Here is a 25354-nt window from a genome sequence, read left to right on the forward strand (position 1 = left end):
CTCCACTTCTACAAACTTTGGCATTGCGGGTGCTATCACAGGTGGTAAACACTTCTTCTGCAGAGAGGTGTTGGAGCTCTTATTCTTTCATCCACAGTGTTAAAAGGAACAGATTGAGTTTAGACCAAGCAAAGAGCTTGGTTTATGTTCACTACAACTTGTGATTGTTGTCCCATTATTGTGATGATGCAAAGACTAATAAAGACCTTAAGGTTTGAGACAAAAATCCAGAGGAGCCCAATTTGGAGGATGGAGTGTTGGTATTAGAGCAATTGGAGGATGCTCTTATCCATGATGATGATGACCGAGTTGAGATGCCACCCCCATCCGGTCCTTTGATTCCCAGGTTCCATGCTTCAACACCAAAAACAAGGGCTTCATCTTCATCAGCTCCACTGCCAACCACGTTCTTCTTCATTGCCACCACGTGGAGGCTTACGCCCTGTTTGTGTTGGAAGGAGAGATTAATAGATATATTCATAGTTTACTACTTTTGTCATAGACTAGACTTGTAGTCTTGTGATTATGAAATTTTTTGTCTTGCTCTTCCTGGTTCAGTGTGTACTCGAGTCTTGGTGGTGACCAAGTGGCCTATTTTGTAAACATTATTATTTGAATTTTGGACATGACTCATGTTGACAGTTGCTCACTGTTTATTTGGGGTAGCATCGGATGTGCTCTAGCCACGAAACTTGGTGGAGAAGCTAAGGCACATGAGATCTCCAATACCCAGAAAGGGTTTGGGCAGATTCTAAACAATGTGGAAGATATTAAAATAATTAATATTTTTAATGTAATCCCTAAGTCTAAACTTAGGGAAAATAAAATATTAATGTGAATTAATATAAAACTGTGTTAGAATGGTCCAAAAGTCATGGATCAAGCCAGATCTAATGTTAGCCATTGATTAGGGACTTAATCTCTACCGTTGATTTGTCAACAAGAAAAGTATAAGAGGAGGCTTGAGAGTCACTTGGAGAACATATTGAGGGAGACCAGTTAGTTAAATTTCTGGAGTGGGGTTAGCTGAGAAATTGAACCAGTGGTCTGGTGAGCAGTCAGGAGGTAGCAAGTACGGAACAAAGAGACGGGAGATCAGTGCAGAGGCAGAAAAGGCAGATGCAGGGCTAGAGGGAGCCATGCAGAGGCAGCAGAGACTGCGCAGAGCCAATAAGGCCTGCGTCATCCACGCAAAGGCTGCAGGGTGACACAGAAGGCCAGAGAGGCTGCACAGAGTCTCAACAGGCTGACGCAGAAGGTTTCAGACCAGGCAGAGGTCAGCAGGGCTGACGCTGGGTTTAGAAGAAGTGCTGGAGAATTTGTCTATCTGTGGGTAAGCCAGTTTGGCACCCTGTTGTACTAGAAAATTGCAGAATAATAAAATCCTCCCTTGCTGCACTGGTTTTCCCACATTAGGTTTTTTCTGCGACATTAGTCCAAAATATCTGTGTCAATGTGTTGATTCTTGTGCATACGTTTGTTTCTGTATTACGATGTGATATCTGCAGCAGTGTTTATTTTAATGTTTATTGAAGTGATTTCATGAATAACTTAAGGTGGAATGAGTAGGAAAAGTAAATCAGTTACTGCAGTGATAGAATTTTCACATGGTATCAGAGCAAGTAATCAGAGATAGAAAGGGAAAATCAGTTATGGGTCGAGACCACGATGCAGAGGCATCCATCTCAGGGGACTTACACAGATTTTTAGAAGATTGCACAAGAGAAAGAGATTTCGATTTCTTTATGTTGGCTTCCAGGCTGGAAGAAGAAGTTGTAGAAATTTTGAATAATTTAACACATATTCAATGGAGATTATCCTGATCATGTACTATTGCGGAAAACATACACAATACATAAGCTCCTCTACGTTGATCATCAATATAGCAGCATCAATAACAATAAAACATCAAGAGCATTCACACATTAACGCAGTATGTATCCCGGGGAAAGCATCTCGCTAAAAACCCCAACTATCTGTATATTAATGATTGAGTCATGTAACATTACACAGCATAATACTTCTCACAAGTATCTCCACCTCTGTTACACACAATACAGCTCAGATCTGATCTCCAAATCTCTTCCACTGCTTGCCTGCCTCCACTGCTCAATACCTGCTCAAGAACTGATGAGAATGGCTTCCCAAACTCGTTTTTCACCTGCAAAATAGTCACTCACTCTTTGTGGACGTGAGCAAAGGCTAAAATGTGGGCAAACTCATTGGCATACTCAATCCCTTGATTGTGCAAGATCTGGTGCACAACTATAGTCACAACTGATAGCAATCTGATTCTCTACCACCTGTCCCTGTTGAACTGAACATGCACTGACATGCAACTGAGTTAACTGATGTATTCATTAGTTGTATTATGAGTTAATAACTTGTGAATTAATTAATAACTAATTCACCCAACTCATCTCTAGTCTATTTGCCAGTTAGACTAAATACAACCAGTTTAACAAAGCTAAACTAAACACAACTCCATCAACTCCACAATCAACTCCACCAAACTCAACTGATTGAGTTCTAACTGAAGTCATGCATGCAACAACTCAACTGACTCATAAGAAAAGCGTATTTCCTTCTGACAGCTGCATGTGCCACCTCTGTAGCTCAAACTGAAGTGCTCCAAGAGAATAAGATCAAGTTTATAGTCCAAATATTATTATGAGACAATAATATTTGACTTTTCTATTTTTTGACAGCCAGTCTAAAAATAGACTTTGATCACTCACACTGTGATCACTCACACTTTCATCAAAAATAGAAGTCCATCTATTTTTCCCAACTTGATCAATCATCCATAAACAGCAACCTGCAATCCATAGACATGATCCATATGTCTAAAAATAGACATAGTCTAAAAATAGGCTTGCACCAAAAATAGCCTGCGGGCCCACTTAGTGAAGGCGACTCTTTTCACTAAGCTCCATCATCTTGTTGCAATCTCAACACTCCCTCTCGACAAGATATGGATTATCAACAACCCCTATCCTGCCTCGGTGGTACTCGAATTTGCTCCTAGTGAGAGCCTTCGTCAGAATATCAGCATCCTGATCCTCCGTTGGAATGTACGAAAGTAACATGATCCTCCGCTGCACACAATCTCTGATATGATGGTACCTGATGTCATCCATTGAGCTCCCTACCCAATTTGCATCCTCCTGTCTGTACCAAGATCCATATCCCGATGTGCCTCTCAAGTGGCTCAATACATGCTTGCCCGCCTTCCAAAAGAGCTTGGTAGGCTTAACCATAGCTTGTGAAAGCTGGTTAACTGCATAGCATATATCAGGTCGTGTATTGACCAAATACATCGGCGACCCCACCAACTGTCGATAAACAGTGGCATCCACTTCTTCTCCCGAAGTGGCATCCTCCTTCCTCCAACCTCCAGGAAGAGGAGTATCAACAGGCTTGCAGCCATGCATGTTGAACTTCTCCAGTATCTCCCGAGCATACTTGCCCTGAGAAACAAACAGTCCACCACTACGCTGCCATATTTCCAATCCTAGGAAATAGTGAAGGAGGCCCAAATCCTTCATCTCAAACTCTGTAGCAAGATCCTTCTTGCATGACAGTATCAACAGCTCATCACCCGTTAGAATCAAATCATCAACATACAGTACAATGATAAGCAACTTACCCTCCACCACAATCTGGTATAGGTTCGGATCCGCCTCGCTCTTGGAGAATCCAAGTCCTGTGAAATAGCTGTCTATCCGTGTGTACCAAGCACGTGGTGCTTGCTTCAACCCATACAGCGCTCTCTTGAGCCTGCACACATGCGACTCGCTGCTGAAGACTTCAAAGCCTTCGGGTTGCTCAATGTACACCTCCTCCTCAATGACTCCGTTGAGGAACGCAGTCTTCACATCCATCTGATGAATGTGCCATCCCATCTGCGCTGAGAGAGCAAGAATCGTTCGTATGGAAGAATACCTTGCGACAGGTGCAAAGGTCTCCTCATAATCGATCCCCTCAATCTGTGAAAAGCCTCGGGCAACAAATCTTGCCTTGTACTTCTCCACACTCCCGTCAGCTGCCTGCTTAACTTTGTAGATCCATCTCGAACCCACCACTGATTTCCCTTCCGGTCTAGGAACAATCTCCCATGCACTGTTTCTGACAATAGAATCATACTCTTCCACCATGGCGTCTACCCATGCGGGATCCTCCACAGCTTCCTCGAAAGAGGATGGCTCAGTCACAACACACTTTCTCATAAGAGCCATGTATCCAGTGTACCGATCAGGTGACTGTCTCTGCCTGCGTTGGGCTGTAGGTGGTCCTACAACTTTCTCTGCATCTTGAGCCAGTCGCTCAGCTTCTGTCAAGCGCTTTTGCCCTCTGATGGTTGGCGCTGCATGAGTGGTCTCTTCCACTCCATGAACCTCGTCCTGTGGCTGATCCACGTCCTGAAGCTCATCCTTAGGAACTAATAGCTCCTCATCTGCATGCAAGTGTAGCTCCCTCTCAAGCGAACACTTCATGGCTTTCTCCTCCTGAAATTTTATATCCCGTCGCACAACAGTTTTACCACTGTCTGGCAAATACACACGATAGTTGTGGGGCGTATCAGTGTACCCCACAAATATCCCAACCTCTGCAGTCGGCTCCAACTTCTTTCTGGCATCCTTCGTCACATGCATGTAAACGTTAGCACCAAAAATCCTCAAATGAGAAAGATCAGGCTTCTTACCAGAATAAGTCTCCTCAGGTGTACTCATGCCAAGTATCCTATGAGGACAACGGTTCTGCACATAAACTGTTGTATTGCATGCTTCCGCCCACAAGTGAAGGGGTAGGCCCTGATCATGCAACATTGCCCGTGCAGCACCCACAATCGTTCTGTTCTTCCGCTCAGCTACCCCGTTCTGCTGTGGGTTATGGGGAGCTATGAGCTCTCTACGAATCCCTTCTGCCTTGCAGAAATCCTTGAACTCGTCCGAGATGTATTCACCACCATTATCGCTCCTAAGAGCCTTCACCTTCTTCCCCGACTCCTTCTCGACCAGTGCTTTGAATTCACAGAACTTTGAATATGTCTCGCTCTTCTTCTGCATGAAGAAGATCCAGCACTTACGAGAGAAATCATCAACAAAAATCACATAATACCTGTGTTTTGCTGTCGAAGCAACTGAGAAAGGTCCACACACGTCTGTGTGAATTCTCTCAAGGATCGTCGTGGCGCGACTATCCTTCTCGTGAAAGGTGGCTTTCACAAACTTCCCCAAAGTACACCCCTTGCACTGATCTGACTGTGCAAGTGTGCCTTTAGGAAGCCCTGTAGTGATCTGCTGCAGTATCTTCAAGGCTCCATGGTGAAGGTGACCCAATCTCCTGTGCCACAACTCGCCATCATCCCGGCTCACCAATCCTTCTGCCTTGCCTGCCATTGCTGCGCATCCATCTACATGCAACTGATAAAGGTTCCTCACTCGAACCCCTATCTTCCGGGTCTCACCAGTTGTCTTGCTGCGCAGGAAGGCCTTTCCCTCGCTGAAAACAACATCATACTCCTTGTCTTCTAACATCGCCACTGAGATGAGATTCTTCTTCAATCCTGGAACATGCATGACTTCCTTCAATACAAAGGGTTTACCAGACTCCCTCTCAAAGGAAATGGTACCGATACCGGTCGCACTGTATCTACCATCATCGCCCATCTCGATGTGCACTCCAAGATCTTTTTCCTCCAGATCAGAGAAAAAATCTCTATCTCCCGTCATGTGAAAAGACGCACCACTGTCCAAGAACCACACTGATCCCATCACACTTGAAACCAAGCATGCGATCAATGAAAAATCAAGCTCAAACTGAGAAGCTAAGGCCTCTCCCCCTGCAGATCCAGCAGCTTGCTTGTTTTTCTTCTTCTGCGGACAATTTGTGGCATAGTGTCCGTGCTGGTGACAGTGAAAACACTTCACCTTGGACATGTCCTGCTTCTTGCCTTTCGCACCGGAATGAGAAGCTTTCTTGTTCTTCCCCTTCTTTGCTTTGGCAGCCAAAGCGCAATTCTCTTCATCAGATACCTTTGATGAAGATCCATTCTCACCTTTATTGTTACTGAGTTTATTCTTGAGCGCCAGGTCGCTCTTGCTTTGGAATAACATTTGCAATCCGTTGAAAGACATTTCAACAACACTGCTGCAAATTCGAATTCCACCAGCTACCAACTCAACCGCTTCCGATCTAAGATTCGTGAGAACAAAATATTTCTCGTACAGAGATTGACTGTATGGGCTTTTACCGGATATTTCACCTTCCAAAGGAAGGATGAATCCAGAGGCTACCTGGCCCGATTACAGGCTCTGCCTAGAGAAATAGAATGTAAACACTTCCTGAATAGTAGATCTGATGATCAACAGCTCCGATACCATGTAGAAACTTTTTCTACAATTATCTAGCTTGCTCCGATACCATGTAGAAATTTTGAATAATTTAACACATATTCAATGGAGATTATCCTGATCATGTACTATTGCGGAAAACATACACAATACATAAGCTCCTCTACGTTGATCATCAATATAGCAGCATCAATAACAATAAAACATCAAGAGCATTCACACATTAACACAGTATGTATCCCGGGGAAAGCATCTCGCTAAAAACCCCAACTATCTGTATATTAATGATTGAGTCATGTAACATTACACAGCATAATACTTCTCACAAGTATCTCCACCTCTGTTACACACAACACAGCTCAGATCTGATCTCCAAATCTCTTCCACTGCTTGCCTGCCTCCACTGCTCAATACCTGCTCAAGAACTGATGAGAATGGCTTCCCAAACTCGTTTTTCACCTGCAAAATAGTCACTCACTCTTTGTGGACGTGAGCAAAGGCTAAAATGTGGGCAAATACGTGGGCAAACTCATTGGGATACTCAATCCCTTGATTGTGCAAGATCTGGTGCACAACTATAGTCACAACTGATAGCAATCTGATTCTCTACCACCTGTCCCTGTTGAACTGAACATGCACTGACATGCAACTGAGTTAACTGATGTATTCATTAGTTGTATTATGAGTTAATAACTTGTGAATTAATTAATAACTAATTCACCCAACTCATCTCTAGTCTATTTGCCAGTTAGACTAAATACAACCAGTTTAACAAAGCTAAACTGAACACAACTCCATCAACTCCACAATCAACTCCACCAAACTCAACTGATTGAGTTCTAACTGAAGTCATGCATGCAACAACTCAACTGACTCATAAGAAAAGCGTATTTCCTTCTGACAGTTGCATGTGCCACCTCTGTAGCTCAAACTGAAGTGCTCCAAGAGAATAAGATCAAGTTTATAGTCCAAATATTATTATGAGACAATAATATTTGACTTTTCTATTTTTTGACAGCCAGTCTAAAAATAGACTTTGATCACTCACACTGTGATCACTCACACTTTCATCAAAAATAGAAGTCCATCTATTTTTCCCAACTTGATCAATCATCCATAAACAGCAACCTGCAATCCATAGACATGATCCATATGTCTAAAAATAGACATAGTCTAAAAATAGACTTGCGCCAAAAATAGCCTGCGGGCCCACTTAGTGAAGGCGACTCTTTTCACTAAGCTCCATCATCTTGTTGCAATCTCAACATGGCATGCATGACTAGTGCTGCATCATCAGAAGTATGGTATATAGATAGTAGAGCCTCGTGGCATATGACGGGAATCAGGGAGTGTTTCTCAGAATATCGAGAAGAGAAGATGAACTTTCAGATCACCATGGGGAACAAGGCAAAGTGTACTCCAGTAGGGAAAGGTACCATAGTTTTTCAGACAGAATCGGGAGAGCAGTGTCGTGCCACAAATGTGTTGCATGTACCAGGATTGGGGATGAACTTACTTTTCGTGTCACAACTGCAAGGTAAGGGCTATGACATCAACTTCATCAAGGAAAAGGTATACGTCAAACACCCGAGCTGGAAAAAGAAAGTGCAGAAGTAATCGGTTGTATAGATTACAACTAGAATCACCAATGGCACTAATAGGCAGTCATGGGGACAAGGACTTGAACGAACTATGGCACAAAAGGATGGGTCACTTACACCATGGAGCTCTGAGAATTCTCAGGAGCACTGTAACAGGAGTTCCAGATCTGAGTACGGAACGAGATGATGTATGCGGGGGATGCGCTCTAGGGAAGTATGCCAAGGCGGCATTTCCTAGGAGCAAACACAGGGCCAAGAGTGTACTAGGATTGATACACTCAGATATCTGCGGACCTATGTCCGTCAAAGCTCTCAGTGGTGCCGAGTATTTCCTTACCTTCATTGATGACCACTCGAGGAAAACTTGGATTTATTTTCTGAAAACCAAGGATGAGGTTTTCTGTCGATTCAAGGAGTTCAAGGCTCTAATGGAGAATTTGACTGGGAAGAAAATAAAAGTTTTGCGCTCAGATAATGGTGGAGAGTATGTCGATAAGGACTTCACTGATTATTGCGCTAAGGAGGGCATTAGAAGAGAGTGGAAAACTCCCTACAATCTGGAGAAGAATGGGGTAGTAGAAAGAAAGAACAAGACTATTGTAGAAGCAGCTAGGGTCATGCTGTATGATCAGGATATGCCAAAATTCCTGTGGGCGGAAGCATGCAACATAGTTGTCTATGTTCAGAACATGACTCCTCATCGCGCATTGGACAAGATTACTCCAGAGAAAGTCTACACTAGGAAGACTCCTGAAGTCAGTCATTTTAGGATATTTGGGAGTTTAGCATATTGTCACATACCCGAAGAAAAGAGGAAGAAGTTGGATCAGACTGCAGAAAAGGGATATCTGGTGGGATATAGCGAGAATGCTAAGGCATACATAATCTATCTTCCAGGGAGCAGGAAGGTAGTAGTATGATGAGATGTAAAGTTCACGGAGGACAAAGCCTTCAGAAGATCTCCCGAAATGCCTTCCGAGGAGCAGTCGAAAGAGGATCCGTTGTTCATGCCTCTGCAACCAACAGAAGTGAAGAATTCTTCCTCAGGTCAGGTAGATTCTCAGGATGAGGAGGAGGAGCGAACAAAAGTACTTGCTGGTAGAGGAAGAACTAGCAGGGAACTTCATCGGTGCTCCAAGGAACAGTAAGAGGGAGCGAAAACGGCCAGACAGATATCAGGCATTAGTAGCTCAGGATGGAGAGCCTGCTAGCTTCAAGGAGGCAGCTCAGCATCAGGTCTGGCTAGATGCGATGGTAGAGTATAACTCCATAATGGTGAACAATGTCTAGGAGGTGGTGTCAAGACCTCAAGACAGATCTGTGGTAGGTTCGAGATGGATCTACAAGATCAAATATGTTGCATGTAATGACCCACCTATAGCTATAAGTAAAATACAAGTATTAGCATACATACGAGGCCTCCATACGATAGCTACGTATGCATGGACCTGTATGTAAGGCACTATATATATAATAAACCCTCAAATGAACATAAATGTTAGTTATAATGTTTAAAATTTTAATTTGTAAATTAAAATTTATGAAATTAACTAAAATTAATTAAATTAAAATTATAAATTAAATAAATTAAATTAAATCATTAAAATAATAAATAACCTATTAAATCAGATTTAGATACTCGAATAAAATCACCAAATCAAATCAGATTTTGTTTTATAAAATCAATACATATCAAAATTAGGACACGGAGATGGAGGAAGTCGGTGAACAGAGACTTATAAGAAGGAAGGGGCGGTTGGAGGAAGAAGGGGGGGTCAAAGGAGGAGGAAAATTTGTAACACTGAATTTTCAACAGTAAAGACTGAGCCTTGTTTGTTCTGAAGTTTTTGGGCACGGGGGAACAGAGTGCCACAATTGAGAAGCATTCTGGACTGAGTACCTAGGTTGTACTTAGTTTGGCTAGGAGGTTATGGTCTTTTGGTAACGGGGGCGAAAGCTGGAGCAAATCTGAAGCCTCTTCATCCGCAGGAAACTAGGTAGGTCCTTCTCATCAAATCAATCAATTTGATACATGAAATTTTGTTAAATTTTATAACAGGTTCATGAAGAATTCATAATCTATTCAGGGTAAATAGCTATTTAATTATTTACAGGCTTTACATTTGGTAGATTTCATAATCTGTTTAGGGTAAATCGCTGTTTAATTATTTACAAGCTTTACACTACAGACGAGAGTGTTGAGAAATACAAGGCCAGGTTTGTGGCTAAGGGGTATGCTCAAAAGGAAGGGATTGACTATGAGGAAACCTTCACCCCGGTAGCCAGGTCTACATCTATTAGGACTGTGATATCTCTTGTAGCCCAAATGGGATGGGAGATCTATTAGATAGATGTCAAGACGACAGTTCTGAATGGGGTAATAGAAGAAGAGGTATACATTGAACAACAAGAGGGCTTTGAAACTCATGAGAAGAAGTCTCATGTATGCAAACTGAAGAAAGCCTTGTATGCGCTGAAGTAGGCGCCGAGAGCATGGTATGGTCGAATAGATGGCTACCTACAGAAGATGGGGTTTGTCAAGAGTGACGCAGATCCGAATCTCTATTATCTGGTCGTCGAGAACGAGCCGCTTATCTTAGTATTATATGTGGATGATCTCTTTCTGACAGGAGCATCCAGACTCATGGAGGATTGCAAGAAGAATCTAGCCATTTGATATGAAGGATCTGGGACGAATGCACTACTTCCTAGGGTTAGAAGTTTGGCAGTAGAAAGGAGAAATCTTCCTTGGGCAAGGGAGGTATGCTACAAAAATCCTGAAAAGATTCGGGATGGGAGACTGTAGACTTATGGCTATGCCAATGATCACCAACTGGAAGAAGATTGATGCATTAGAAGACAAGGATGTCGATCCCACCCTATACCGGCAGCTCATAGGGTTCCTGATGTATCTGGTCAATACTAGGCTAGATATTTGCCACACTGTCAACACCTGCAGTCAGTTCATGGTGGAACCAAAGAGGGCACACTAGGCAGTAGCCAAACACGTTCTCAGGTATTTACAGGGAACAGTTGATTATGGGCTCCTATACACCAAGGGGAAGGATATCGGGTTGAGTGGATTTACTGATGCAGATTGGGCAAGAAGTTCAATGGATCGGAAAAGTACGTCTGGGTATTGTTTCAACATTGGATCAGGAATGACCTCCTGGTGCAGTACGAAACAGAAGTCTGTGGCTTTGAGCTCATCTGAGGTAGAATATATGGTAGTAAGCACAACTTCGTGTGAGGCCATATGGCTTAGAAAAATGTTGGTGAACCTATTCAGAAGAAATATGGAGGCGACCAGGATCATCTGCGATAATCAGAGTTGCATCAAACTCTCTGAGAATCCAGTGTTTCATGATAGGTCGAAGCATATTGATATCCGATGTCACTTTGTCAAAGACTGTGTCCAACGAGGAGCTGTACAGTTGAGCTACACTCCTACAAGAGAACAGGTGGCAGATATCCTCACCAAGGCCCTTGGAAAGTCAAAATTTGACTACTTCAGGGAAAATATGGGGATGGTAAAGAACCCCTTTCAGAAGTAGAAATGAGTGTGTTAGTAGCACGAATGAAGAGGGACTTGCAGTGCAGATGCAGTTTTGGGAGAAAGGACCAGCAACAACACAAATGCAGCAGTGGCAGTAGTAGTGGTAGAGCCATGGGCAACAATGCAAAGGATGTTGGGCAGGAAGGCTTAGCATCAGCACAGGAACCGATGTCGGATGATCAGGGTGATGCTCAGTGAGGAGTATTGCTAGAGCACAATCCTCGCTAAGAGGGAGTGTTGATTTGGGGTAGCATCGGATGTGCTCTAGCCACGAAACTTGGTGGAAAGGCTAAGGCACATGAGATCTCCAATACCCATAAAGGGTTTGGGCAGATTCTAAACAGTTTGGGAGATATTAAAATAATTAATATTTTTAATGTAATCCCTAAGTCTAAACTTAGGGAAAATAAAATATTAATGTGAATTAATATAAAACTGTGTTAGAATGGTCCAAAAGTCATGGATCAAGCTAGATCTAATCTTAGCCGTTAATTAGGGACTTAATCTCGGCCGTTGATTTGTTAACAAGAAAAGTATAAAAGGAGGCTTGAGGGTCACTTGGAGAACATACTGAGGGAGACCAGTCAGTTCAATTTCTGGAGCGGGGTTAGCTGAGAAATTGAACCAGTGGTCTGGTGAGTAGTCAAGAGGTAGCAAGTACAGAACAGAGAGACGAGAGATCAGTGCAGAGGCAGAAAAGGCAAATGCAGGGCCAGAGGGAGCCACGCAGAGGCAACAGAGACTACACAGAGCCAGCAGGGCCTGTGTCATCCACGCAGAGGCTGCAAGAGTGACGCAAAAGGCTAGAGAGGCTGCACAGAGTCTCAATAGGTTGACGCAGAGGGTTTCAGACCACGCAGAGGGCAGCAGGGTTGACGCTGGGTTCAGAAGAAGTGTTGGAGAATTTTTCTATCTGTGGGTAAGCCAATGTGGCACCCTGTTGTACTAGAAAATTGCTGAATAATAAAATCCTCCCTTGCTGCACCGGTTTTCCCACATTGGTTTTCCCACATTAGTCCAAAATATCTATGTCAATGTGTTGATTCTTGTGCATATGTTTGTTTATGTATTACGGTGTGATATCTGCAGCAGTATTTATTTTAATGTTTATTGAAGTGATTTCATGAATAACTTATGGTGGAATAAGTAGGAAAAGTAAATCAGTTACTGTAGTGATTGAATTTCACACTCACTTGCTAGATAAGTTACTTGAATGTTTGATGATTTTATTTTCTAAATGTTTTATGTTTTATGATATGCTTAAAAATTTGATGTATGTTTGTAATTGCTAGAATCTAGATGGTTGATGCTTGAATAATTAATCATTGATGTACAATGGAATCATGGATACCATATCTATCTTAATTTATGTAAAAATATGCATGTTTTTATGTCTTCTACAACTAATTTGGTATTTGGGATGTTTTTTTAATATAAATGCAATGCATATATATATATATATATATATATATATATATATATATATATATAGTAGACGCTTCCAAGACGTTTCACTTCCAAGACTTTTGGGAAATGATGCTTCCGTGTCCCCGCTTCCAAAAAACGTCCCCGCTTCATCTCTGCTTCATGCAACGTTGAGTAGGACTTGAATGTTTATTGACCTTGTGGGCTGGGATTTGACAACTATTTCGAAGAGGCATTTCTTCTAGTTTCCTTGCTTCTCTATGAAAGTTCCCACATTCAGTTCTTGACAACTGTGCATCTAATTTAGATACCACTCTCTTTGCCAACCCATTAGCTATTTGATTGGCTGATATTTAAACATTGATAAGCCAAATTTCCTCTATGTTTCCTATTGCTTCTTTTATCCAATCAATCTGAGTACTTAACTCCCATTAGGGTTCTCTGTTCTTGTTTATATAATCAATCAATATTGTAGAGTCACCCTCAGTCTTAATTCTTTTGAGGCTAAGTTGCAGACAAGTATTGATCCTGAAATCAGGGCATCCATTTTAGCCTGATTGTTTGCTATTGTCCCTGAGAACTTGTGATATCTTTCCTCCTAAGTTGCACGAAACGGGGAAACGGGTACGAGTTTCCAAAACGGGCACGGGTACGAAACGTGACCTCCCCAAATTTTGGAAACGGGGAAACGTAATATATATATATATATATATATATATATATATATATATATATATATTAGGACATTTAAGAAATATGTGCAATCATAAAGCATATATGATACATTCTAATTTATTACATTATGATTAAATTGTCAATTGTCAATGCATAAACTATAAGTCTCTAAATTTACATCACATTTACTCATGAATGATCACATAATGAAAATAGCAATATCAAAAATCAGCCACAAGAAATTTCTAATTTCTTGTCTCGTGCTTGATTGGGAGTCTCCTCCTACATAGTCGAACGACCTTAGTGCTCTTGATTAAATACAAGTTTCATACCCTAGTACCCTATGTGCTCTTGATTTTTGGGAGTCTCCCCTGCATAGGGGGCTTGGTTCTCTTGATTAAATACAAGTTCCATACCCTAGTACATGAAAAAGTCCAATAGAAACATTGTAATCCCCCCAGTCCTGAAATCCTGAAAAACAGATAAGTCTGTTGGATTTTGAGTGAGATCTAAAATTCTACTTTCTCCATATGAAATCCAATGAGGGCGAAACCACTCTCAAACATCTTGAGTCATTTCATGGTAATGTTAAAAATTTAAGTAAAAGTGACATTCTCCTTTATTTTTCATTTTCACCTTTATTTTTCATTTTCATCCTTTTACTTTAAGAATTTAACATTACCATGAACTACATATCAACACTAGGGCCATAGGTTTGAACATTAGGCTGCCCCACTCAGAAAATCCTCTTTTTTATAACTTGAGAGGCATCTAGAAGCATCCAGAAGATATTTTAGTCGCCCAATAAAAGATTAGAAGCGAAAACATACAAAAGAAATACAAGAAAAAGTCAAGTTAGAAGCGGAAACTCCACCGTACGGCCTGGAAACGCGTTTCCGGTCGTACTGGCCACATTTCCTCCTCGAGAAACAGTGCAGTACAGCTGAAAACGCGTTTCCAGGCCGTATGGTACGAGTTTCCTCGTTTCCGTTTCGTTTCCCACCGGAAACGGACCCTTCTCCAACGTTTCCTGCAACTTAGCTTTCCTCCATGATTTCTACAAACTCCCCCGGCCCCACTCTAATCCCAGCTTGCCCTTTGATGTCCCTTAATAGTTTAGTATGATCCATCCTTCTCTTGGGTTCTTCCATCCCTGTTGGGGGTTTTCAGGTTCCCATATTATCTATCCATTTTTGGGAGAGGTACTTTTATTTAACATTTTTGAAAATATTTTTGACATGCGACTTTATGTAGTAAATGATCCAGAAAGAGAAAAAATCTAATCATAAACATGAGGGTCTTCTAAGCAATCACAATTATCTCTCGAGAGTCATTATTCTTTGAGATGAATAATCTAACTATATTCCTTCTTTTATTTGAAATATCCCTCAGCATTGCTCAAGAAGTTAATTCCATTGCAAAAATTTACTTGATTATTAACATTAGAATGCACTAGCACAAAGTCTGAATCGTATGCAGACATCTGTTATTTCCTAGAAATGAGAAACTTAAAATCAGCAAAAGGAAAACCTTTACAATGATGCCAGTTAAGTTGACTGCTTCACCCAATACATTTTATATCCTGATAGGTCCCATTCATCCCTGCTTTAGTAAATTGCGCATCACTGATAGCATCCTTGGAGATCATCAGCTTTCACTGGATTGTAAACCTTTTCCATAGGGTGAAATAGTTTTCCTCAACAAATTTACCATTCGTTGGAGATGAGCTTTTGTGCTATTTTTCTGTCAGTTTTGCTGCTTATTTTTTCTCCTGCAGATCCTTTTGGAGAAAAGGAGCGGGCAACTTGATTTTGGTTAAGATGAAGGTTGTGTCTTAAGAGCAAGGAAGGATTTTAAAATGCTAATATAATGTCAATGGCTGCAGATAACAGCATATTCAAATGAAGATTTAGGTTTGGATCAACCTCAAGTAGCAGCGTTATTGATCATGATGTTGGCAGCAGAAGTCTCAAATGTAGGAATCCGCTTTCAAATCCCAAAAGAGGTGATTTCATATGCGAAATATTTCCATGGAAAGTTCATTAGTGCTCTGGGATCAACTGTAACTGTAAAAATGCAGAGTCCACCTTCAGACGATTCGCAGAAGAGTTCAGAAAACAACAATTATGAAAACTTGATTGCATCAAGTTCTATAGTTCCATATCAGGACGAGGGAAAGGAGATATGCCAAAGCTTTAGATGTGAAACAAATAATATAAGACCACAGTTCACAGCATTAGATATGGGGGATGGATTTCCAAATAATTTATTAAAACATTGTGAGACATTGGCAAAGGACGTTGATGGACCTGAAATGAGACAACATAAACGAAATTCTCCATGTGAAAGTGAGATCTTACATACAGCTACAAATATTCTCAGGGTGGTTGCTGCGACTTGGCCTTTGATTAAACAGAGGGCATTAGTTGATGTCCTAAAGACTTTGAGGTGAGAATCTTCCTTTGGTTTCTGTCCCTTCAGTGTATTCTGACTTCTAGATTAGTTATACCATGAATATTTTTAGGGATAAATTGTTAATTTATTTTTAGGTGCAAAATATAGTTCCATCCATGAAATCATTTTAATTCCTTTCTTCTATGCTCACTACTTTATTGCTTCTTGTATGTGTTGAAGCTTGCATAAGAATGTAAACATTTATGCAAATGCAGATATACCAATCTTAATGTCAGTTGTCTGCTTATTTCATTATCATTGTTTATGCAACATTGAGTAGAACAGATATCGATCATGTAAAATTAGTTTTCATTCCTCTGTTTTCTCTTTGCATGGCATATATTTTAGCACTAACTTCCATTTGGATTGGAACATAGTGAGTGCAGGGAAGACTTGGGAAAAATTGAAAGAAATTTTGAAGGGCCTAGCTCTGTGATAGCCTTTTCTTCTCTCTATATATATTCAATTCAGTTTTTAGCAAAGCTGTGGGCCAACTTGATACCTAGAAGCTGCCGAAATACATATCATTCTAGAATAAATTCACCAGAATTCTTTCTGCAACAATTAGACAAAGCATTAAGACGAATGGGGAATTGCTTTTTGGGCCTAGGTGAAGAACAAGAGCTGCACATACTTGAGCTGAATGCCCTCAGTTATATGTTGAGGTTGTCTGCGTCAGGACTAAATTTACATTCCCAGATATTTACCAGATTGAAGTCCATAGTTTCTACTGCTGAGGTCCTCTATGAAGGACTTGGATTGGAGCATTCTGACTTTTTAGAGCGAGTTAAGAAGCAACTTTGTGATGACAATCCAAATATATCATGTCTCTTGAAACCTGTTCAGGAATTACCTAAACATTTTTTCCTTGAACCCATATTTCTCAGTGAAGAACTTAAAGAAATTAGAGCAGTTTTGCTTGTTCCAGAAAATAGTTATGAGCGACCTCTTAATTTTGTAATAGGTGTGCCTATTGGAATTACCTTGCACATCACTTTGTACAATGTAACTACTGAACACAGAATTTGGTTGTTGATGGTTTTGGGAGACTCGGTACAATATAACCAAATAGATGTCAATGAATTTGAAGGAAATGGTGGAGTAAAATCTGGTTCAGTTACTGTGCCATTTTATGCTGCGAAAAAAGTTGCATCATGTTTCTTAGAAGTTTCTGTTATGATGGAATGCCCCTTTGAATTTGGGAGAGTTCTATTAAATAGATTTCAGGCTGGTCCAAAAGGGGAACTTGTTTCACTATCCAATGTGGAAAAAATTGATCTAGTTGCATGTATCAGGAAGAGATCAAACACATGAATTGGAAATTGTTCCTGTCAATGTCATTGTTCTCTCCCTTGTGCAAAGGGAAATCACCTTTATGGTTCATTTATAAGCTACCTTCCCTTTTTTTTTTCTTACTTTCTTTTATTGGTACATTTATCTTTTATTTTTCTGTAAAAATTTTCCTATTCATTTTGAGTTTGCATGAAAACTGTAGAGTACATGTTTTAAAAGCCATTCAATATGTAGGATTATAACTCCACACCTTGCTAGAGGTTTTTGAAATCAAGTGATTTCATAGCTTTGCAATTTCTTAAGAACCTAATTTCTTCGAAGTAATAAATGTGAAGTCTTCTTTAAAATATCTACTAATCTTCTATACATTTTATCAAATTTCTCTTTAAAGCATCCCAAATACATTGTGTCTAGAGGAATATATTAGAGAAATGGTTTTCCTCGTACTTGCCATGATCTAGGTGCCCATTTAGGGCCATCCAAAAAATGGTCTTGATATTGGTAGTTTTTGGGTCATATACGGTTGATACATATTTTGGGGCCTTCCCATACACTTTTTGAGGTTTTGATGCCTAATGATTGAGCATCTGGTTGAAAGTGCAATTCCTTTTTCCAACAAGTTAAAGAAGACTTGAAATGGAGCAAGAAGAGAAAACTTATGTTCTTGGCTTTTTCTCAGATAGTTTAGTCACTAGTGTGCAAACTCTTTTTCTAAACCATAGTGAGTTGGAGCTTAGTGTGCACACTTAGTCAAAGCTTCATGGTCTGGTTAAGGTCCTTGCATCTTAGGGTTTTGGTCTTTTTAGTTTTTTCCACATTATCATAAGACCTCTCAGATTAGTTTTTTGCGAAGTTGCATAGTAGAGGCATCTCTTTTCAATGATAGATACCACCATTCTAGCAATTGTATTTATACAATGTTTGTCGCCATCCTTTTAGTGATACAATTTGGTTTTCATTGTATCTCCATGTCACTTTCTAGGCTAATGCTATCTTTCGTTTTGTTGTCAACATAATCTAAATTAGTGGTATCAGAGCAATTTGTGCTCTATTTTTTTTTTGTGGTTTCCCCCCACAAGCTCAAAGTAGAGGGTGTTGGGCCATGATCTAACTAATCCTAGTGATGATGTTCCTCACTAACCTAAGCAACCTTTCTTGGTGAAGGAAATGGAGTAGAAAATTTTAACAAGCTTGATTTTAGGAAGTTCTTGAGTGATAAAGGAGCTAGATGATGGATCATTTTGTGCATATCCTTCGATGACTCCCAACAATGACAAGGGCGCCTTTGGAAAAATAGTGATTTTGGAGGACCAATACCCTTCAAGGTACAAGTTAAGTTTAATATCCCTCTACTGAAGTCAAGATAGATGCAAAAGAGTTGGAGAGATGGTTAAATCAGCTAGAGGGTTTTTTCTTTATTTGCAACTTTTCCTATAGTGAGAAGATCACCTTCTCACTCTTGAAGTACCTTCACCATGTAAAGCATTGGTGGCATACCTATTATGTGAAACATGTTGGAGATGATTTTGAAACACATGTAACAAAACCCACTTGGGGGTATTTTTTCATTGCCCACAAAGAAGAGTATTTACCTATTGGAAACTATGAAAACAAATGAACGAGATGGGCAATCTTCTCTAAGGTAATGACTAGGTTGTGCTAAATTACACCAATGTCTTTGATACCTTACGTGCGTGCTACATTAGGTATCAAGACATTTGAGTGGCACTTGGTTCCAAAACATTGTAATAGCGTGCATAGATACATCTATACATAAATGTAGTTTCTGGACATCTCCTCACTTGGAGCAATTTACTATTACATTGTTAGGATTGAAGAATTTTTTTAGCAAAATTGTAAGGAAGAGTTTGGGGTCGAGAATTAGCAACAAAAAGAAGGGAACTGAAACCTTAACACTTCAAAAAGGACATAGCAAGGATAACCTATCTCAAGATACCTAGTGAAAGCAACATATAGAGAACACATGGAAGTTAAAGGACATGGTAGGATGGTGCAACACCCATAAAATCCCTTGGCACAACAATGACAAAGTTATGTTCAACCATGGTTATTAGATGAGCTTAAAGCCTCAAACTTGATTTAGTGTGAAGGCCACCACATCCTATGGATGGGGAAATAAAATGGATCATCAACATAGAATCCAATGTCACAATCACCGTTGCAAAGGTCACTAAAGGAGCTTGGGGAAGGTGATTGCCTCTTCCACTTGCAAATGTAGGTGAAGGGGACATCACTTCATGTCATTGTTGGTAGCAATTGTCAAGAGAATTTGACCTTAGTTGAGTTTGTGAAGAAAATGACATTTCTAATAATGTAAAACCCCTAGCTATACACCATTGGTTCCTTGAGCTAGGGGCAAGACATCCATGTAATCAACAATGCCACATACAATATGCTGCCAAGCTCGTCAAAGATGACATACTATGTGACATTACTGCATTTGAAGTTTGTGATTTCTTTTAGGACAACCATATATGTGGAGTGTAGGCCTCATATTATCATCATTACCCGAGGATATTATCTCTAGATGATATGATAGGTAGCCTTAATCACTATAATATTTGTAATCACAACAACATTTTTGTGTACCCTTTTAATGTCCTTACATTGTCCTAGCATCCTTATAGTGTCTTTCTAGGGGGCGGGGGTGATATAAAGAAACACAACACAAATTGAATGTTAGGAGGATTCTAAGGATGCAAAAAGGGATGCAATAATGACACAAAAAAGGATGCAACAAGAACACAATGGACATGTGAGAGACATAGAAAAGGGACGCAAAGACAAAATGCCAAAGGGACCATCATGCACCCTTTTCTCCAATTTGTGCATTAGAGGATGCTAGGAAATGTTGCAAAAATGACCTATTCTAGTAGTTCATTCCACAAAAACCCCAAAGAAAGATGTTATAATACCATTTTGAACTATAAATGGGTTTGGACATGTTATATCCCAACGAGGATTCAAGGGGCATGTGAAGGCTATGGACAAAGCCTTAAAGGAATCTTTTTGGGTTTGGTATATATTATTTTGGTCAATGGTTTTGGTCAATTGCAAACTAATTCTAGTTAAGGAATTAGGGTTGTAATCTAATCCATGTTTAACCATTAGGGGCTTCCACAGTTACAACATATTAGATATCAAATTTGAGATTAACTGTGTAAAATAAGTCATTAACCTATGACCACATAAACTTCTTAAACTCAAATCTGTCAAGCATCCAGAAGGGTCAAATTTGCGGAGGTCTAGATATTTTTTATCATTTAGTTCCAAGTCATGTATTGATTCCTTAGATTAAACGATAAACAAATTACACCTTAAGAAATTTGATTCCTCCTAGTGTTGGATAGATCCAAGGTTAAGATGGATTTATGCTAGTTTATTTTTTTAGATGTGACATACATATTTAGTTGTTTGTTTGTTTATTTATTTATTGTTGTCATAGACATATGTATATACATTATTATTATTTGTAACATTTTCCACATACTAGGTTGTAAATCACCTTGCTACTGTCAGTGCAATCTACTATGAATCGAGTCCAATCATTTTTTTGTTGGTTATCAACAAACAAAAAAACAATCATTTTTCTAATTCCATTAGTAACTTATGTGCATAAATAAGTCTTTGTGTTTTATTTTTATATATAAATTAAGTAGACATTTTTTTCTCTATTTCCATTACCGACTCATAATTAGAAGTAAATCTTTGTTAATATTACTATTGTCATGTAGTAAAATTAATAATACTTTCTATTTCTAGTTTTAACTCAAAGATAACTTGTAGTTTTTTTACTTTAAAGCTTGTATTTTTAAAATTTGTTAATATAAGTATTTTTTCATTATTTTTCAATAGTGTTATCTATGCTTGCGTGACAGTATCTCCTCTATATTGGGCTTGTTACCACTCAAAATAGTAGGTTTTCCAAGGTCTCTGGGATTTGCTAAGATGGCACGCACAAGACAAATTTCCACTCTTATATCAACATGTGTTCCCATTCTTTAAACCCACTCCTACTTATGGGACGATTCCCTATGTAAAATGCTTCACCTAGTCATTAATATACTAGTGCCTTAAATGGGGTCTTAAGTGAAAAGACAAGGTAATTCTTTCTTATTAAACTGATTTGGAAATGATATTTACACCAAAAAATAGTGTAGACCAATAATGTAATTTACTCAAAAATGCTTAAAAGAGTAAAAATTCAATATACTTACCAGAGATACAAGTTTTCTTTAAAGTATGCATTTAGTAAGGGGCTATCTTGTGTTTTTCTACTTGCTTTCTTGTGACTGCAAATTTGAAAAAAATGCAAAAAAACACAAGACACAATAGAGAAACTCCCTTTCCAGGGCTAGCCACAAGTGTCTATATGCTTCAGATTGATAATCTAGGGATGGGAGAAGCTCAAATAACATGCATATGTCAATTTTGTGTTTCCTAAGCTTTAAATCTACAACAGATTTGCATTTCCAACAAGTTGAAAACTTCTTGCAGAGGTCTAGGGGTCAAATTCCCATTTAGTGAAAACCCATAAATTTATCTAGCTTGTCATTTAACTTTTTAAGTATTGGAGTAAGCTAGAAATAGTCGTAAAACAATGATATCAACTTGATAAATAAATTTGGAATCTAATGCTTATGGATGTATACTAACTTGGAAAATGTCCATGTGTTTTGAATTTTATTGGGTTTAAAGTATGTATTGCTATAGATTAATGTAGATCTGCAAAATTAACTCAATATACCATGTGAAATATGTATGAAAACCCAAAATAAGGTATATCTTTCCTTTGGTTAAAATTTGAAAAGTGCATGCTAGTAAATATTTTTATTTTTATTTTGATAAAAGTAGAAATCGAAAAGATTGAGTTTTAAAATAAGATGTTTGCTAAGATATGCTTACCTTAGCCCAAAATTACCTTCAAGTATCAGGTTACAAATCACAAACACTTTTAAGTTGACCTTGTACTTTGGACATTGAGATGAGTTTGGAGTCGAAAACACTCTGTCGCCCCCACCTTTGCCTAAGATAGCTCCATAAGTCCTCAAGTTCAACTAGGAGTGACTTCTAGTGAAGCGTCTCTGATTTTCAGATTGATTATGGGATTGGAAGAGATCTTCACCTAGTTGAAGACACCCCTGATGAGGGTTTGTCCAACCACTAGATCCAATAGTTCCAACATCCAACAAGTTTGCAATGAATAGCATCTTGGTTGCACCCTCCGTGTGTTATGTACCTAGATCAAAATAACACAAAGACATAAGAAGAGATAAATCAACGAATTGATAATAAACGACTTCAAGGGGACAACCTCCTTTTACATCACATAAATGAAAAATTCTTGGATGATTCAAATGACATGACCTCCTTGGTATATATAGGAGTCTAAAGGGAAAAACTATAATTAGGGCCTACATAACAATAATAATGTAAGGGCACAACAATAACAACATAGGGGCTACACTAGTATTATAGAGACTTAACAACATAGGGGCTACACTAGTATTATAGGGACTTAGCATGTTCTTCTTAAAAAAATGTTGTCCTCTACACCTGAGTAGTTTTGGATGCTTTTGTATAAAATACTCATCTTCTCATGTGGAATCTTCAACAGGTAAGTTCTTCCACTTAATGAGATGCTCTAATTTTCAACAGGTAGGCTCCAATATGAATTTTCTTTCCTCATCAAATTCTGGCAATATAGTTTGAACTGAGATCTTATCACCAATAAACTTCTTTAAACATGAAACATGGAAAATTGGGTGTACTCGCGAAGATGCAAGCAACTCCAATTTGTATGCCACAGTACCAATCTTTTGCAACACCCTATAAGGGCCATAGTACTTGGGTTATACTTCTTAACTTGCTTGAGGGACATTTGTTTGTATGGTTGTAGCCATAAAAATACCTAATTGCCGACATCAAAACTTTTTTCATTGCAATGCTGATCTCATTATTGTTTCATTCGAATTTGTGCCGGAGTCATGTTTGTTGAAGTATGTAGCTATGACCAGTCCTTATAAATGTACAATTTGTACTTGTAATAATAAAATATAAACTATATTTATGACAAAATAAACGATTTGAAGCATGTTCTTCATGCTTGCAAGAAAATAAGAAATTTGAATTTTGAATTTGTACTTTTCCTTCCATAAGAAACCAAGTAGGCTCCTCTAATTGCTCAAGTAAGCTCAACCTAAGTTGCAGGAAACGTGGGCAAAGGGTCTGTTCCCGTACGGAAACGAAAACGGAAACAGGGAAACCCGTACGGTATGGCCCATAAATGCGTTTTTGTCCGTACTGGCCCGTTTCTCGAGGAGGAAACTTGGCCAGTACGGCCGGAAACGCGTTTCTGGGCTGTATGTCGGAGTTTCCTCTTGTAACTTGACTTTTTCTTGTATTTTATTTTTTATTTTTTCGCTTTTGATTTTTTATTAGGCGACTCAAATATTCTCTAGATGCTTCTAGATGTCTCTCAAGTTATAAAAAAATGAGTTTTTTTAGCGGGGAAGCCAAATGTTCAAGCCTGTGGCCTTAGTGTTGATATACAATTCATGGTAATGTTAAATTCAGTTCATAGTAATGTTAAATTCTTAAAGTAAAAGTGACATTCTCCTTTATTTTTCATTTTCATTCTTTTACTTAAATTTTTAATATTACCATGAAATGACTCAGGATGTTTGAGAGTGGTTTCACCCTCATTGGATTTCATATGGAGAAAGTAGAATTTTAGATCTCACTCAAAATCCAGCAGACTTATCTATTTTTCAGGATTTCAGGATTGGGGGGATTGCAATGTTTCCATTGGATTTTATCATGTACTAGGGTGTGGAACTTGTATTTATTCAAGAGAACCAAGCCCTCTATGCAGGAAAGACTCCCAATAATCAAGAGCATGTAGGGTACTAGGGTATGAAACTTGTATTTAATCAAGAGCACTAAGGTCGTTTGACTATGTAGGAGGAGACTCCCAATCAAGCACGAGACAAGAAATTAGAAATTTCTCGTGGCTGATTTTCGATATTTCTATTTTCATTATGTGATCATTCATGAGTAAATGTGATGTAAATTTAGAGACTTATAGTTTATGCATTGACTATTGACAATTTTATCATAATGTAATAAATTAGAATGTATCATATATGCTTTGTGATTGCACATATTTTTTAAATGTCCTATATATATATATATATATATATATATATATATATATATATATATATATATTCGTGTTTCCCTATTTCCAAAATTTGGGGGGGTCACGTTTCATACCCGTGCCTGTTTCAGAAACTCATACCCGTTTCCCCATTTCGTGCAACTTAGAGCTCAACCCTTTTATGACACCCATTTGACCTCATTGATGGCTATATAAAGGAGACATTTGTCCTCCCTCTTGGACACTTCGATCTCACATCTAAAAGTCATCTATCTCTGCAATCTACAAAAAATACGAGTGAAGAAGGCCGAAGTACAAAAGGATAAGAAATGACTTGTATGACCTTCTTTGTAACATACCTCCATGGCCTACCAGGAAATAACCCCTAATTCCCCATAATTTTAAAAAATTCCTTAGTTATAATTAATATTTCCCGTCCTCTTCTTCTAGTTGGATGGTCACATCACATTCAAGAGATAACCTTATACCATAGACCCATTAATTCCTCTTCATCGAATGATTTGATAAATACAACCACAGTTGGAAAAAAAGAGGAACCCTAGCATGCAAGCATCAAGCCCCGCATGGTATCGATATCCTCGACCCTTAGATATACGATTATAATTTACTTCCTAGTTGCTCTGCATGCCTCTATGCCAATAACTTGTCTCCACACTAATAAATCCTGGTTACTATAATGCATGCAAAAACTTTATAAATTAACTCAGATAATCACATGTAACACTTTCATCACATCTACTCTTTAATCAGATTGTTCAAAAGTGTTTTCATCCATTTAATAGGACATTCTGCT

General features: G+C 39.0%; 1 protein-coding gene across 1 annotated transcript in view; it reads left to right on the plus strand.

The window, feature by feature from the left end:
* The window catches only part of LOC149205001 (protein SIEL-like), an 86023-nt gene extending 68565 nt beyond the window's left edge, over positions 1 to 17458 (plus strand). Inside the window, exons 2-3 of the mRNA XM_089393398.1 lie at positions 15499 to 16061; positions 16445 to 17458. Of these exons, the coding sequence (XP_089249524.1) occupies positions 15499 to 16061; positions 16445 to 17381 (1500 nt within the window). The 3' untranslated portion in view covers positions 17382 to 17458. The remainder of the gene's footprint in view (positions 1 to 15498; positions 16062 to 16444) is intronic.
* The last annotated feature ends 7896 nt before the right edge of the window (positions 17459 to 25354 follow it).

Source organism: Pinus tabuliformis, chromosome 1_2 (genome assembly GCF_031772625.1).
Source record: "Pinus tabuliformis cultivar Carrire ecotype Pingquan chromosome 1_2, CPIR1, whole genome shotgun sequence".
NCBI classification, from domain to species: Eukaryota; Viridiplantae; Streptophyta; class Pinopsida; order Pinales; family Pinaceae; genus Pinus; species Pinus tabuliformis.